Genomic DNA, 13,143 nt, shown 5'->3' on the forward strand with positions numbered 1-13,143 from the left:
ATTCCACGAGCGTCCATGCTCAGTCACTAAATTATGTCTGGCTTTTTTGTGACCTCATGGACTGTAGCCCGCCAGGCTCCTCTGTCCATGGGATTTCCCAGGCAAGAATACTGGAGTGGGTTGCCATTTTCTTCTCCAAGGGATCTTCCCGACCCATAGATTGAACCAGTTTATCCTGCATTGGCAGACAGATTCTTTACCGCTGAGCCACCTGGGAAGCCCCAATAATTCCGCACTGGTGGATAAAGTCTTGGAAATCACCCTCAACTGGAAAAGAGTAACAAGTACAGAGCTATTCTCTGTATAAACAGCAGCCAAATATGGACTAAGTAAGCCCACTGCCCCCAAAGAAGAAAGAGCTTAGAAACCCACACTCTCAATAAGAAAAAACCATTAAGAAGTGACGGCTCAGAGACCACCTGATCAGGGACGGTCTGCAGGACCTATAGGAAAAAAGCTGGATCCTCATGCCAATGACCATGATATCCAATAGGGAAATTTGACTCCAGACACCAAATCAGGTTGTTGTAAGTATGTAGGATATTATCCTGTTTTTCTTAAAATGCACACATGGATAAAGATCCAAAAAGAAGTAAAGCAAAATGCTGTCAAAGTCATCTCTGGAGTGGAGGGGTCACAGGTCAGTTCCATCTTTTCTGTTGGCTTATATTTTCCAGTCTTCTTACAGGGAGCATGAGTGATTTTGAGTGGGTTTAGGAATGCAGAGTGACTGATTCCTCTATGTTCATCGGGCCCCTTTTCTTCAAGGCAGCTTTGTTGCTGTTTAGTTGCTAAGTCGTGTCTGACTCTTTTGCGACCCCATGGACTGTAGCCCACCAGGCTCCTCTGTCCATGGGATTTTTCCAGGCAAGAATACTGGAGTGGGTTGCCATTTCCTCCTCCAGGGGTTCTTCCCAACCCAGGTATTGAACCTATGTCTCCTGCATTGGCAGGTGGATTTTTTACCACTGAGCCACTGGGAAAGCCCATCAAGGCAGCTTAGGTTCATTATTTTTAAAATAAAGCTAATTTCATTGTAAGAGGATCTGTGGCTTTTCCAACCTTCCTGAGTTCAATGTTGCCACGGTGGCAGGAGCTGGAGGCATTAAGGGTTGGGGACAAGGTGGATGGTGGCCCTTGTAAGGGCCTGGGGGCTGATCAAGAAGTCAAGGGTGGGATTAAGGCTGGGGACTGGGAGGCAGAGCCTGAGCAGGGGTTCTCAACCTTCCTGCAACCGCAGGCCATTCGTGGGGCAGACAGTCCAAACCGGAGGCCAGCACGCAGATGCAGTGTGGGCGTCGGGCTCCGGATGACGGACGGCCCCTAGCAGCAGGCTGGCACACTCACCCACAGATGGGGAGAGCCTGGGAGGGAATCCTACAGGGGAGAGTCAGGACGGGCCCAAGGGGACAGACCTGTGACGACGATCTGAGTCTTTGCTCGTCCGGTCCCCGCCCGGCTGACTGCCGTGCACTCATACATGCCTTCTTCGGCCTTGGAGGCCCGTGGAATCTCCCAGCTGCTGTTCCCTGACTCCCTGCAAACACAGGACAGCTGGAGACACACAACTGCACTGCCCCCACCAGGGTCCCCCGGCCTCATCCAGGCTTCCGGATGGGGGCTTGGCCCCCTGAATCTTGCCCAGAAAGAGGCCCCCAAACCTCTCAGAGACTGGTAAGAAGAGACAGGCAGCTAAGGACATGCAAATCCCAACGATATCCTGTGTGACTCTGAAAAAGGCCCTTCCCCTCTCTGAGCCCCGGGCTTCCAACCATAGGAGGGAAGGTCTCAGAGGGTCCTTCCTGCGCTGACCAGCACAGAACCAGGCCTTCGCAGGTTGAGTTTTCAGAATCTGAGGAAGGCCTATGGCTCCTCCAAGGAGTGATGGCCCAGCAGTGGTGAGAGCCTCAGGGACCCGCTCTCCCCCAACCCTGGCCAAGCTGGGAGGTGCCCAGCAGGATGACCAAGGTCTCAGGTGTGCCACCCACCACCCCTTAGGTCCCTCCAGGGCATCAGGCCCCCAGGAGCCCTGGGACTGGGGACAGTGGGCAGCCCTGAGCCACTCACCGAAAGCGCCTCTCCTCACCCAGCCTGGCTCCGTCCCGCCACAGCTGTAGCCGGAAGGGGAGGGCGCTGTGCACAGAGCAGGAGACCTGCAGGGGCTGGTGTAGGTAGCCATGGATCCTGGGGGGCATGCTGACCAGGGGGGCACCTGTGGGCAAGGACCAGCACTAGAAATTCTTCCCTGCCCTCCCCCCATCAGCCTGCCCTCGACACACCTAGCAACAAGAGACCCACAAGGATATCCCACAAGGATATCCCACAAGGATAACTCAGGGGCCAGAAGTCAGGGCTTCAGTCTCTGACTTCACCATCCGGTGGCCACTGAGAACAGGGGGCATCACCTCCCTAAGCCTCAGTAAAATGGGTTAATGGCATTAGTGACCTCATCGAGTTGTGGTGAGCTGCTGGTGAGAGGTGGTGAGTGGGAAGCCCTTGGCACACGCACGTGGCAGGGCCAGCTCCTTCCATGAAGCCTCGTGGGGGTTTTATGGCTTGTGCCTCTAATGTGTCAATTGTGTGGGAGACAGAGAAGTCAAACCAGCCCTCAAATCTGATGAAATGCTCCCCAGATGGGACTCTCCAGGGGCCTGGGGAGGGCTGTGCATCTCTCGCCCCTCCTGCAAGGTCAGTTTTACTCACAATCTGTGGGCGGGAAGCCTTAAAAAAAAAAAAAAAAAATCAGCCTAGTTGGAACATGGCTGTGAATACAGAGTTCACACGCATTTTCGAGATAAAATAAGAGATTTCCATGTAATCTCACAGCTTCGGATGAGCCTCTGGGGACCCCCATCAGAGACGCCACGGCCTCCTCCCGCCTGACCCTGGCCTTGGGGTGGCACACAGTCTTTCCTTGGTTCTTGGAGTCACTTCAGGGCAAACGTCTGAGAACAGACCCGCAGTGTCAGTCTCGGGCCGTCTGTGCCTCGCTGGGTGATCGCAGGCTTGTGGGGAACCCTTGCACTGCCCTCTCCCTCATCCACCCCAGAGATGCTCCGAGGGTGAGACAATGGGCCAGACCTCCTCCGAGCACAGCGCTGGGGGTGGGAGGGCGGTGGTGACATCATGTTACGGGCTCCCTGCCACGTCCCAGGGGAGAGGGGTGTCGGACCATCCAGCCACGTCCTCAGCTGTGCGCGCGGCAGCCACGGCTCACCCCCACACACTGGAAGCCTCTGGCTCCCTCTTCCTTGAGCTGAAAGAAGCCCAGGGACTCCTGGACCCCACCACCCAACATGTCTCCAAACCCAGTGTCTTGCTCCCAAACTCCCAGCCTTCCAGACCTGGAAGGTGGTGGTGGGGGGCCAGCAAACCAACCTTCCCCCCTGCCAAACCACACCCTTCCCACACTCCACCCCTATCCTTTAATCTAGAGCTGACATGGAGACCAAAAGCCAGAACTTAACTCCCCAGCTCTGGGAGCCATCTGAAAAAAGAGAGAGAGATAGAGGCTGCTTTAGTCCCCCTGCTGAGATTCCTGCCTGAAAATGCCTCCTGAAAGCTGCAAAGGCCAAGGCAGGAGGAGCCCCGGGGACCACAGCCAGGGAGTGGAGGCCAGGAGACTGAAGGAAGGGGTCCCAAGCCCCCTAGCCCTGTGATGCCCTGCCCCATTCAGGTCCTCAAAGTCCCCCACCTCACCACGGGCATCTCAGCACCCTCTCTGCATCCCTAAGTGAAGTGGCTAGGGGAGTCTGAATCCCCAAGCACCATTGATGTGGGGTGTCAGTGTCATCCACCTCTGAGCTCCTCCTGGGTCACTACCAGCGGAGCGGGAAGCAGGCAGGAGGAGGGAAGCAAGCCCAGTAAGGAGGCTGGTGCCCAGTGAACTCAGACCCCACTCCCCAGGACCAGAGGCAGATCTGGAAAGCCAAAGATGCCACCCTGCCCTCTGGGAGCCTCCAGCCTGGATGCTGAGACCTCTGGGACACACGGGAAACCCGCAAAAGCCACACACCTGGGAAACAGCACAACACAACCACATGGGAAACAGCACCACACAACCAAGGGCGGGGCACGAGGTGACGTGTGCCTACAGTGACATCACAGTACCAGCAGCCACGTGGAGGGGCGTGGTTTGTGGTTCCTACATACTGGGTATAACCTCTGAGCATCTGAGAGCCGTCCTGTTATGTACATTAGCTTATGCAACCCTCCGAGCAACCCTGTGAAGTCAGTGGTCTCAGTTTCCCAGCAATAAAATGGAGACACATCTCAGAACTGGATGTAAGAACACAGGGAGGTCAGCTCAGTGCTCTGTGATGATCTAGGGGGTGGGGGTGGGGTGGGGTGGGAAGGAGGCTCAAGAGGGAGGGGATACATGCGTACATACAGCTGATTGGACAGCAGAAACTAACACTGCGTTGTGAAGCAATTAAACTTCAATTTTAAAAAATGAAAAAAAAAAGATGTTAATACAGGAGAAGGTAAATGAAGAAATTTATTACTATTATGGTAACCTTGGGCTTCTCTGGTGGCTCACACAGTCAAGAATCTGCCTGCAATGTAGAAGACCAAGGTTGAATCCCTGGGCTGGAAAGAACCCCTGGAGAAGAGAATGGGAACCCACTCTGGTATTCTTGACTGGAGAATTCCATGGACAGAGGAGCCTGGTGGGCTACAGTCCATGGGGTCCCAAAGAGTTGGATACAACTGAGTGACTAACACTTCACACTTTACTTCTTCAAGATCATTTCAAAATAAAAGTTTTGAAAAGATAGATTTTTCAAGGAGTATGCAAGAGATTATAAAAAGAAACCCTTTAGACCAGGAGGGGGAATAAAAAGGAACTGATATAAGCATTTAATGAACAAATGCATGGCAAGTGCTTGGCCCAGGATTGTACCATGAGATGTGCTCAGAATGGTGATTAGGTTAGTGTTACCATCATTATGATAATGATAGTAACTATGATTATGCAAGGGCATACTTATATTCACTAACCTGCCCACTGTTGTGTCTACAGTTTCTAGAACCATGACTGATACAAAATGAATGTTGAATGCACAGGTGGATGGATGGATGGATAGATGCATGGATGGATTTATGGATGCATAGATGACTTTGCAGTAAACCCTAGAGCTGAAAACTGCATCTGAAGCATCTCAGTATTCAGCATAATGTATTGCAGAGCCTGCAGTTTAATGAATAAACATTTCCTAATCTAATTGAATCAGGAAAGCCTTTCAGGGAGAAATGAGCCTCCAAGGGAGCCAGGGAGCTGGGGGGCGGTAGGAGTCAATTACTCACCTGGAATCACCCCACGGTAGGAAACTCCGGAGACACGGAGGAGAGGGTTTCCTTCATGGTCCTTGCCCTTCACCTTGAGGTAGAAACGCTCCTGGGGGCTGTGGAAGGGCGGCCCACCCCACAGCTGGTGGGTTGATCCGTTGGAGAGGGGCTGCGTGGGCAGAGTCAGGAGGGACTGCCCTGAGCTGTGTGAGAGCTCCACTGAGTCCAGGCGGCCGGGTACCCGCAGGCCCGTGGAGTTGATCACCAGGGAGATGGGCACGCCTACAGAGGAAAAGGCAGGGAAGGAGGTGCTGGCATCTGTGCTGGGCTCCACGAGGCTCCCCAAGCAGGGGCCCCACCCCAGAGCCATGGTTAGGGACCCAGCCTCTTGGTCCACCTTCACCCATTCCCTCACCTTCTCTTCCCTGGGCCAAGGAATGCTGGGTGGGATGAGGAGAGAAGGGGGGTTGCTACTGTCCGTGGTCCTGAAACACCACTCTCCTCCAACCCATGGCTTCCCATGATTGTGTCGCCTCTGCTGTGCAGACTGGGCGCTCACGGAGCAGAACTGAGAAAGGGCGCCCTCCTGTCCCCCATTGACTCTGGTGTTGGCTGTCAGCTGACAGGCTCTGGGACAGGCGGAGGTGAGATGCAGACCCCAGTTTGGGAATGCTGACTCCTGGTGGGCTTTCCTGTGGTTTCCCTTCCCATCTCATTGGAAATGTACTTTCCACACTATCTCAGGAAAGCCAGAACTGGACTTGGGTTTCACAGTCTTTTAAGTTGATTTGGAAACTGTTAGGTCTCTCCCTTTTCAGATAGCTATTCTTTTTTTTTTTCTCTCTCTCTCTCTGATCATAAACTGGGAACCAGAAGATGTGGTAGACGTGATCCATGAAATGCCTTCCATCTTTTGGAGAAAAAAAAATCAAACAGTCTAGAAAGGGCATGTATAAATCTAGAAGTCCAGATTTCTTTGAAAAATCAAGTGTGTCAGTGCTGGGCTTCCTTCCCATGTTGCAACAACCAGCCAAAGGCATGTAGCAGCTGCTCCCATGGCCCAGGCCCCCACTGTTCAGTTCGCTGCAGCCTCCCTCACTCCCTGGTGCCCTGGGGTCAAGTGCCAATCATTATTTATCATTTGCGATTGCCCTGCTGTTTTTCTCACTTTAAAAAAATGTCTTGGATGGAGCCACATCTTTATCAAAAGCAGAAACCAAAGAAGGTCACATATGGCCTCCATCACCCTCTCCACTGGGGACTGTCCCTGAGGATCACTCTGCTTTCAAACTCTCCCCCGCCACCCCCATAGCACTTCACTTAGGATTTCTCATCTCTCTTGGCTTTAGAATAGGAGTTAAGTTTCTCTGCCTCCCTCCCACCTCCCTGCTATTGGCAAAGACAAACACAGAATGAATAAGCAACCCACTTTTCATTTTGAAGATATCACTGCGGGTCCTGGCAGGGAAACCCATAAGGGCTGACAAGAACGAAAAACTGAGGGCATACAGACTCAAAAGAAAGCTCTAAGGACCCAGCATGCACCATTTTGGGGGCACTATTCAGTGGTCCAGAGTTATCTTGACCTGGCCTTGTTCTTATTCAGTCCCTGGGTCCCACTCTTTAAGACCCCATGGACTGCAGTATGCCAGGCTTCCCTGTCCTTCACTGTCTCCCAGAGTTTGCTCAAACTCGTGTCTGTTGAGTCAGTGATGCCATCCACCCATCTCATCCTCTGTCACCCCCTCCTCCTCCTGCTCTCAATCTTTCCCAGCACCAGAGTCTTTTCCAATGAGTTGGTTCTTCACATTAGGTGGGCAAAGTATTGGAGCTTCAGCATCAGTCCTTCCAATGAATATTCAGGGTTGATTTCCTTTAGGATTGACTGGTTTGGCCTCCTTATATCCAAGGGACTCTCAAGAGTCTTCTCCAGCATCACAATTTGAGAAAATAAATTCTTTGGTGATCAGCCTTTTTTATGGCCCAACTCGCACTTCCATACATGACTACTGAGAAAACCATATTTTTGACTATATGGACCTTTGTCAGCAAAGTTATGTCTCTGCTTTTTAACATGCTGTGGCCTAGTCCCTCCCATCTCTTTGTTCAGCTGATCCCAGCAAAACCCTCCAAATGGCCCCATGGCAAGAGACCATATTTCTGAGCCCTGATACTAGGAAAGATTGAAGGCAGGAGGAGAAGGCGGCGACAGAGGATGAGATGATTGGATGGCATCACTGACTCAATGGACATGAGTTTGAGAAAACTCCAGGACATAATGGGGGACAGGGAAGCCTGATGTGCTGTAGTTCATGGGGTTGCAAAGAGTTGGACACGACTTAGCCCCTGCACAACAACAGCCTGATGTTCACTGGAAGAAGTGGGGCTCTAGACAGACAAATCTTGACAAAGAGAAAGGGAAAGGAGGGTTAGGGGAACAGCCTGAGCTTGTGGAGGCCTTGAAGGACAGGAAGGAAGTTCTAAAAGTAAACGGTCCCAGGGTCACCCTGGCTGGAACCCAAAGAGAAGGTGCTAGCCCTGGGTACAGTTCACTGTGATGTGAGAGAGAGGCTGGACCAACTCCTGCAAGCCTGCTCCATAGTCACAGGCTTATGGCTGCCCCCTGGAACTGCACCCTCCAACTTCCTAAAGGTAAGCCCCACCCCTGCAGAAGGTGGCCTTGTGTCGCCCCAGGGCCCAGAGCATCGTACCTTGTAGGGGCCACTCGATAGTGTGGTTGAGGTCCAGGGAGGGCTGAGTGGAGAAGCCAGCTCGGAAGTCAATGTTGCTGATGCCCGTGATCCTGACCGAATGGCGGCCGCTGCTGTAGATCTAGCCCAGGCCCAGGCTCACATCACCAGGGTGTCTGACCCCAGCCCCCCAGCTCCAGGTGGCAGGTGGCCGACCTGACCCGGCCTGGAGTCAGCAACTGGAATTCTCCCGCCTTTGCAGACTTGTGGGTAACTCACCCACCCTGGGGACCCAGCACGATGCTCCCCCCATGGAAGAAGAAGAGTCCGGCCGTGGCACTGCCTGAGCTGGACTCTCTAAGCAGCCCTGTCGTTCCCGCTCCCCACCCCCAACACCCACAGGTCCCCCAACCCCTGCCTTGCCTTCCCTATTGGCATGAGAGCTCTCGGCCCAAAGATGCTCCGAACCTGAAGAACAGCAGTGCCCGAGGCGCCCAGCACTGTGCCTGGCACCCAGTTGTTGTTGGTTTAGTCGCTCAGTCGTGTTTGACTTTTTGCGACCCCATGGACTGTAGCCCACTGGGCTCCTCTGTCCATAGCATTTCCCAGACAAGAATAGTGGAGTGGGGTGCCATTTCCTTCTCCAGGGGATCTTCCCCACCCAGGGGCTGAACCTGCGTCTTCCAAGTCTCCTGCTTGGCAGGCAGGTTCCTAACCACTGAGCAACCAGGGAAGCCCAGCACCCAGTAGGGGCTCCATAACTGTTTGCTGATCAGCTAAAGCCATGTGCTTCAGAGACAGCAACCTGCCCCATCCCAGGGTGCTTGGCCAGGAGCCCTGCACCCAGTCCCAGGCCCCCAGTCCCCGGCAGGTTAGAACAGACTCTGCTCCCGTGCCAGTCCTGTGCCTCTGAGCCCAAGGTCACCCTAGCTTCTTCTGTGCACTCTTCAAAGGACAGGGTCCTGAACCGCGAGCCAACCCCGTCGCCCACCTCTGGACACCCGAGTGGTTTCTCCAAGTCCTTCTTTGAAGTTCCCTCACTAACCCAAAACCACTCCACTTCTCTCACTGGCACAAAGCACAATACTCCTCCTCTGATCTTGCCCCCCTGCTTCTACTGATATGCCCACATCACTGCCCACGCTCCAACCCACAGCTTCCCAGGGCTCCAGGCTTCCGAGCGCCCAGGCAAGAGGAAGATGATGTCTCAGCTTGGTGAAGCTGGTCTCCCCAACCCCAGGAAGCCAAGGCCTCCTACCTTGATGGACCACAGCCCGGAATGCTCAGGCTTAAAGGCCACGACCTTGGCAGAGTCAGGGATGCTGAGGAGCACATTGAGGCCGTCATCCCTCTGCAGGATCCTCCCTGTGGAAGCCCCAAGACCTGCTCAGCCCCCGACCCTTTTCTTGGGTTGACAGAGCCCCCCTCCCCATCCCCAGGAACCCACAGCCCTCCAACCCCAGCCTCGGGCTTCCTAGAGGAACTGACAATAGGCCTTTGGGGGTACCCAGGCCTCTCCTTCCTTGAGCTCTCCATCTTTATCCCTCCCCAGGTGCTGGCTGTACCCCTGGCCTCTGGACCAGAGTACTCAGGACATCCTTGGAGCACCGTGGCACCAGGCAGCTGGGTCCAAATCATATGGAGCCTGGATGACCCTGACAAATTACCCCACCTCCCAGAGCCCCCCACCACTTCCCATCTCTACACTGTGCCACTAATTCTTGCCCCACCAACTCTCCAGGCCACTGAAGAGAGAACCTGGGGAAGATGCCCCGTGAATCTGGCAGCCCCAGGGACGGTCATCATTTTAATTCCTCTCGCTGGGCTGCTAATGGCCCCGCTGCATCCTCACCCACTGTAGACACCCTCTCTGCCTTCCACTCAGCATCTCCCTTACCCTCGGTGCTCCTGGAGTTTTATGTCCAAAATCTCCTGGCCTCCTCTCTGTCCCATCCTGGACTTTTATTTCAGTCTCAGGCCCAAGGAGGAGGCCAGCCCCGGGGTGCACGTACCCAGCGGGTCTCGGACTTCGATCTCGGGCCCTGGGCCACTCAGGGAGATGGTGACCTCCTTCAGGCTGGGGTCAAAGGGGATCTTCCACGTGTGCTCGCCGCCCTCCTCGTGGTCCGTGGACAGCAGGTGCACCTTGGAGGCCTGGAGGGCTGACTCCACCCACTTCAGCACCTGGGGGGCAGGAGTGAGGGGCTGATGCCAGCAGGTGCCCATGATGCCTTGCTTGCGTCTGGCACACCGGAGGTGGGTCCCAGCAGGCTGCCAGCTGTGGGCAGCGTCTGGTCCCCTGGTGAGTTTTAGGCAGCATGCAGGCTTTCGAGGTCACTTGAGGCCGTCACAGTCCCCCCTGCCCTACACTGGACCTGATTCACACACCACTTCCCTCTTGGCCTGTGACACCTGAATGAAGGCATCCAGAGGACTCAGCTCAGATGGAAGGAGCAGAGGGCACCCCTCTGCTGGGATGAGGCCCCTCCTTCGTCACATGGCCAATTTCTATGACATCCATCACTTCCTCCAGGAAGCCCTCCTGGTGCTTCCTACACACTGATGCACCCTGGAAGTCCGGGATCTCCCCCAGGGCAACGTGGTTCACCATTCCTGCCCAAGGGCCCTCAGCCCACAACCCCTACCAGGCACCATGCTCTCTAAGTAGGACCATGTCTTTAAGCGGACAGTCTACTCCTGACCCTTATCACAACACTGAGAAATCTAATATCCTTGGTTGTACAATTGCTTATTCTTACGTTTGGGGAATTCCCTGGCAGTCCAGTGGTTAGGACTCCATGGTTTGACAGCTGAGGTCTGGGATTCCATCCCTGGTCAGGGAACTAAGATCCCACAATCCCTGTGTGTGGCACGGCCCAAAAAATTAAATTAAAATAAAAAACAATAAAAATCTTATGTTTTGGACAAGTCCCATTGAAATATCAGGAGACATATAACTCTCCAGAACATCATACTCGTTAGGCACACATTTAGAGTATGGTTTCAGGAGGTTCTCAAGTCCCCTCAAAGACCATCGCCCTGCGTGCATGGACCCAGGTTAACAGTCCTGGACCCAGTCTAAGATGGTCTCTGCCTGCCTGCTAAGTCGTTTCAGTTGTGTCGCACTCTTTGTGACCCTGTGGACTGAATCCCTCCAGGCTCCTCTGTCCGTGGGATTCCCCAGGCAAGAATACTGGAGTGGGTTGCCACGTCCTCCTCCAGGGGATCTTCCTGACCCAGGGATCTGACCTGCGTCTCTTATGTCTCTTGCCTCTGCAGGTGGGTTCTTTACCACTAGTACCACCTGGAAGCCCAAGATGGTCTCTACTAAGCACAAAATTATCTTGTTTCTCCAAGACTTACCACAGTCTCTAAGTCCCTGTGTTCTCTGGTTCACCCGTTCAACCTGACCCAAGATCATGATGCTCCTGACGCCCCCATGCTTGCTGGGCTGAACCCCCATCCCATGCCCCACTGGGCAGCTCCCCCCACCAAAACGCTCTTCTCTTTGCAGAAATTCCTGCCCCTTCCTTAGCAACCAACTCCTGGTTAGTTTCACACCCGTCACCTCTCTTGGCCTGGGAGCCCCATGTGGGCAGACACCCTCTGTCATGTCCCAGGCTCGGGAGCTGTGAAGGATAAGGGGTTCAGGGCATCTGCTCTCTGTGTGTGATGCAGCAGAGCACTCACCTTTTGAACAGGGTCCTCAAGCTCGCCTCACAAAGGCTCAACTCCACCCGCCCCCTACCCCAGCTCACACCGCCTCTTTAGCAATAGCTGAGCCACCCAGGTTCCAGTAAGAAAACCAAAAAAGAGGGAAGTGGGAACCTCTCCAGTTTTGAAGCACCTCTTTTCAAGCCAAGTTATGTCAAGAAGCATCTTGTGCAACCCTAAAACAGAATCAAAATGAAACATGAACTGACTGTACAACAAATTGATACCATAACCCCAGTATGAGGGAAAGGATTAGCTCCAAGTAAATCAGAAACCGAGGGATTTCACTGTACTTTCTCAGTGAGGGGCATCCTGAGGACAAAAAAGGAAAGTGCAAAGAAACCTTTATTTAGTAGTTAGCAGTTGGCAGAGGAGAAGGCAATGGCACCCTACTCCAGCACTCTTGCCTGGAAAATCCCATGGAGAGAGGAGCTTGGTGGGCCGCAGTCCATGGGGTCGCTAAGAGTCGGACACGACTGAGCGACTTCACTTTCACTTTTCACTTTAATGCATTGGAGAAGGAAATGGCAACCCACTCCAGTGTTCTTGCCTGGAGAATCCCAGGGATGGGGGAGCCTGGTGGGCTGCCGTCTATGGGGTCACACAGAGTCGGACACGACTGAAGCGACTTAGCAGCAGCAGCAGCAGCAGCAGTTGGCAGAACTAGTTGTATTGTGATTGTGAAATTGTTTTATGTCTCCTGTGAAGAGGAACTAAAGAGCATATTGATGAAGGTGAAAGAGGAGAGTGAAAAACCTGGCTTAAAACTCAGTGTTCAAAAAACAAAGATCATGGAATCCAGTCCCATTACTTCATGGCAAATAGAAGGGGAAAAAGCGGAAGCAGTGACATTTCATTTTCTTGGGCTCCAAAATCACTGTGGATGGTGACTGCAGCCATGAAATTAAAAGACGCTTGCTCCTTGGAAGGGAAGCTATGACAAACCTAGACAGCATATTCAAAAGCAGAGATGTTACTTTGCCAACAAAGGTCCGTATAGTCAAAGCTATGGTTTTCTCAGTAGTCAGGTATGGATGTGAGAGTTGGACCATAAAGAAAGCTGAATGCTGAAGAACTGATGCTTTTGAATTGTGGTGCTGGAGAAGACTCTTGAGAGTCCCTTGGACTACAAGGAGATCAAACCAGTCAATCCTAAAGGAAATCAACCATGAATATTTATTGGAAGGACTGATTCTAAAGCTGAAGCTGTAATATTTTGGTCACCTGATGCAAAGAGCCAACTCACTGGAAAAGGCCCTGATGCTGGGAAAGACTGAGGGCAGGATGAGAAGGGGGTGACAGAGGATAAGATGGTTGGATGGCATCACCAACTCAATAGACATAAATTTGAGCAAACTCCAGGAGACAGTGAAGGACAGGGAAGGAAGCCTGGCGTGCTGCAGTCCATTGGGGTCACAAAGAGTCAGGTATGACTTAGCAACTGGACAAC

The 13,143-nt window shown here is 53.2% G+C and overlaps 1 protein-coding gene across 1 annotated transcript in view; it reads right to left on the reverse strand.

The window, feature by feature from the left end:
• Nucleotides 1–13,143, reverse strand: part of HMCN2 (hemicentin 2) — a 178,485-nt gene that overhangs the window by 132,868 nt on the left and 32,474 nt on the right. Inside the window, exons 5-10 of the mRNA XM_070378841.1 lie at nt 9,992–10,163; nt 9,238–9,344; nt 8,001–8,121; nt 5,308–5,571; nt 2,068–2,212; nt 1,416–1,537 (exon numbers count right to left, since the gene is read on the reverse strand). Coding sequence (XP_070234942.1) covers nt 1,416–1,537; nt 2,068–2,212; nt 5,308–5,571; nt 8,001–8,121; nt 9,238–9,344; nt 9,992–10,163 — 931 coding nt within the window. The remainder of the gene's footprint in view (nt 1–1,415; nt 1,538–2,067; nt 2,213–5,307; nt 5,572–8,000; nt 8,122–9,237; nt 9,345–9,991; nt 10,164–13,143) is intronic.

This window comes from Bos mutus, chromosome 11 (assembly GCF_027580195.1).
Source record: "Bos mutus isolate GX-2022 chromosome 11, NWIPB_WYAK_1.1, whole genome shotgun sequence".
Taxonomy (NCBI): Eukaryota; Metazoa; Chordata; class Mammalia; order Artiodactyla; family Bovidae; genus Bos; species Bos mutus.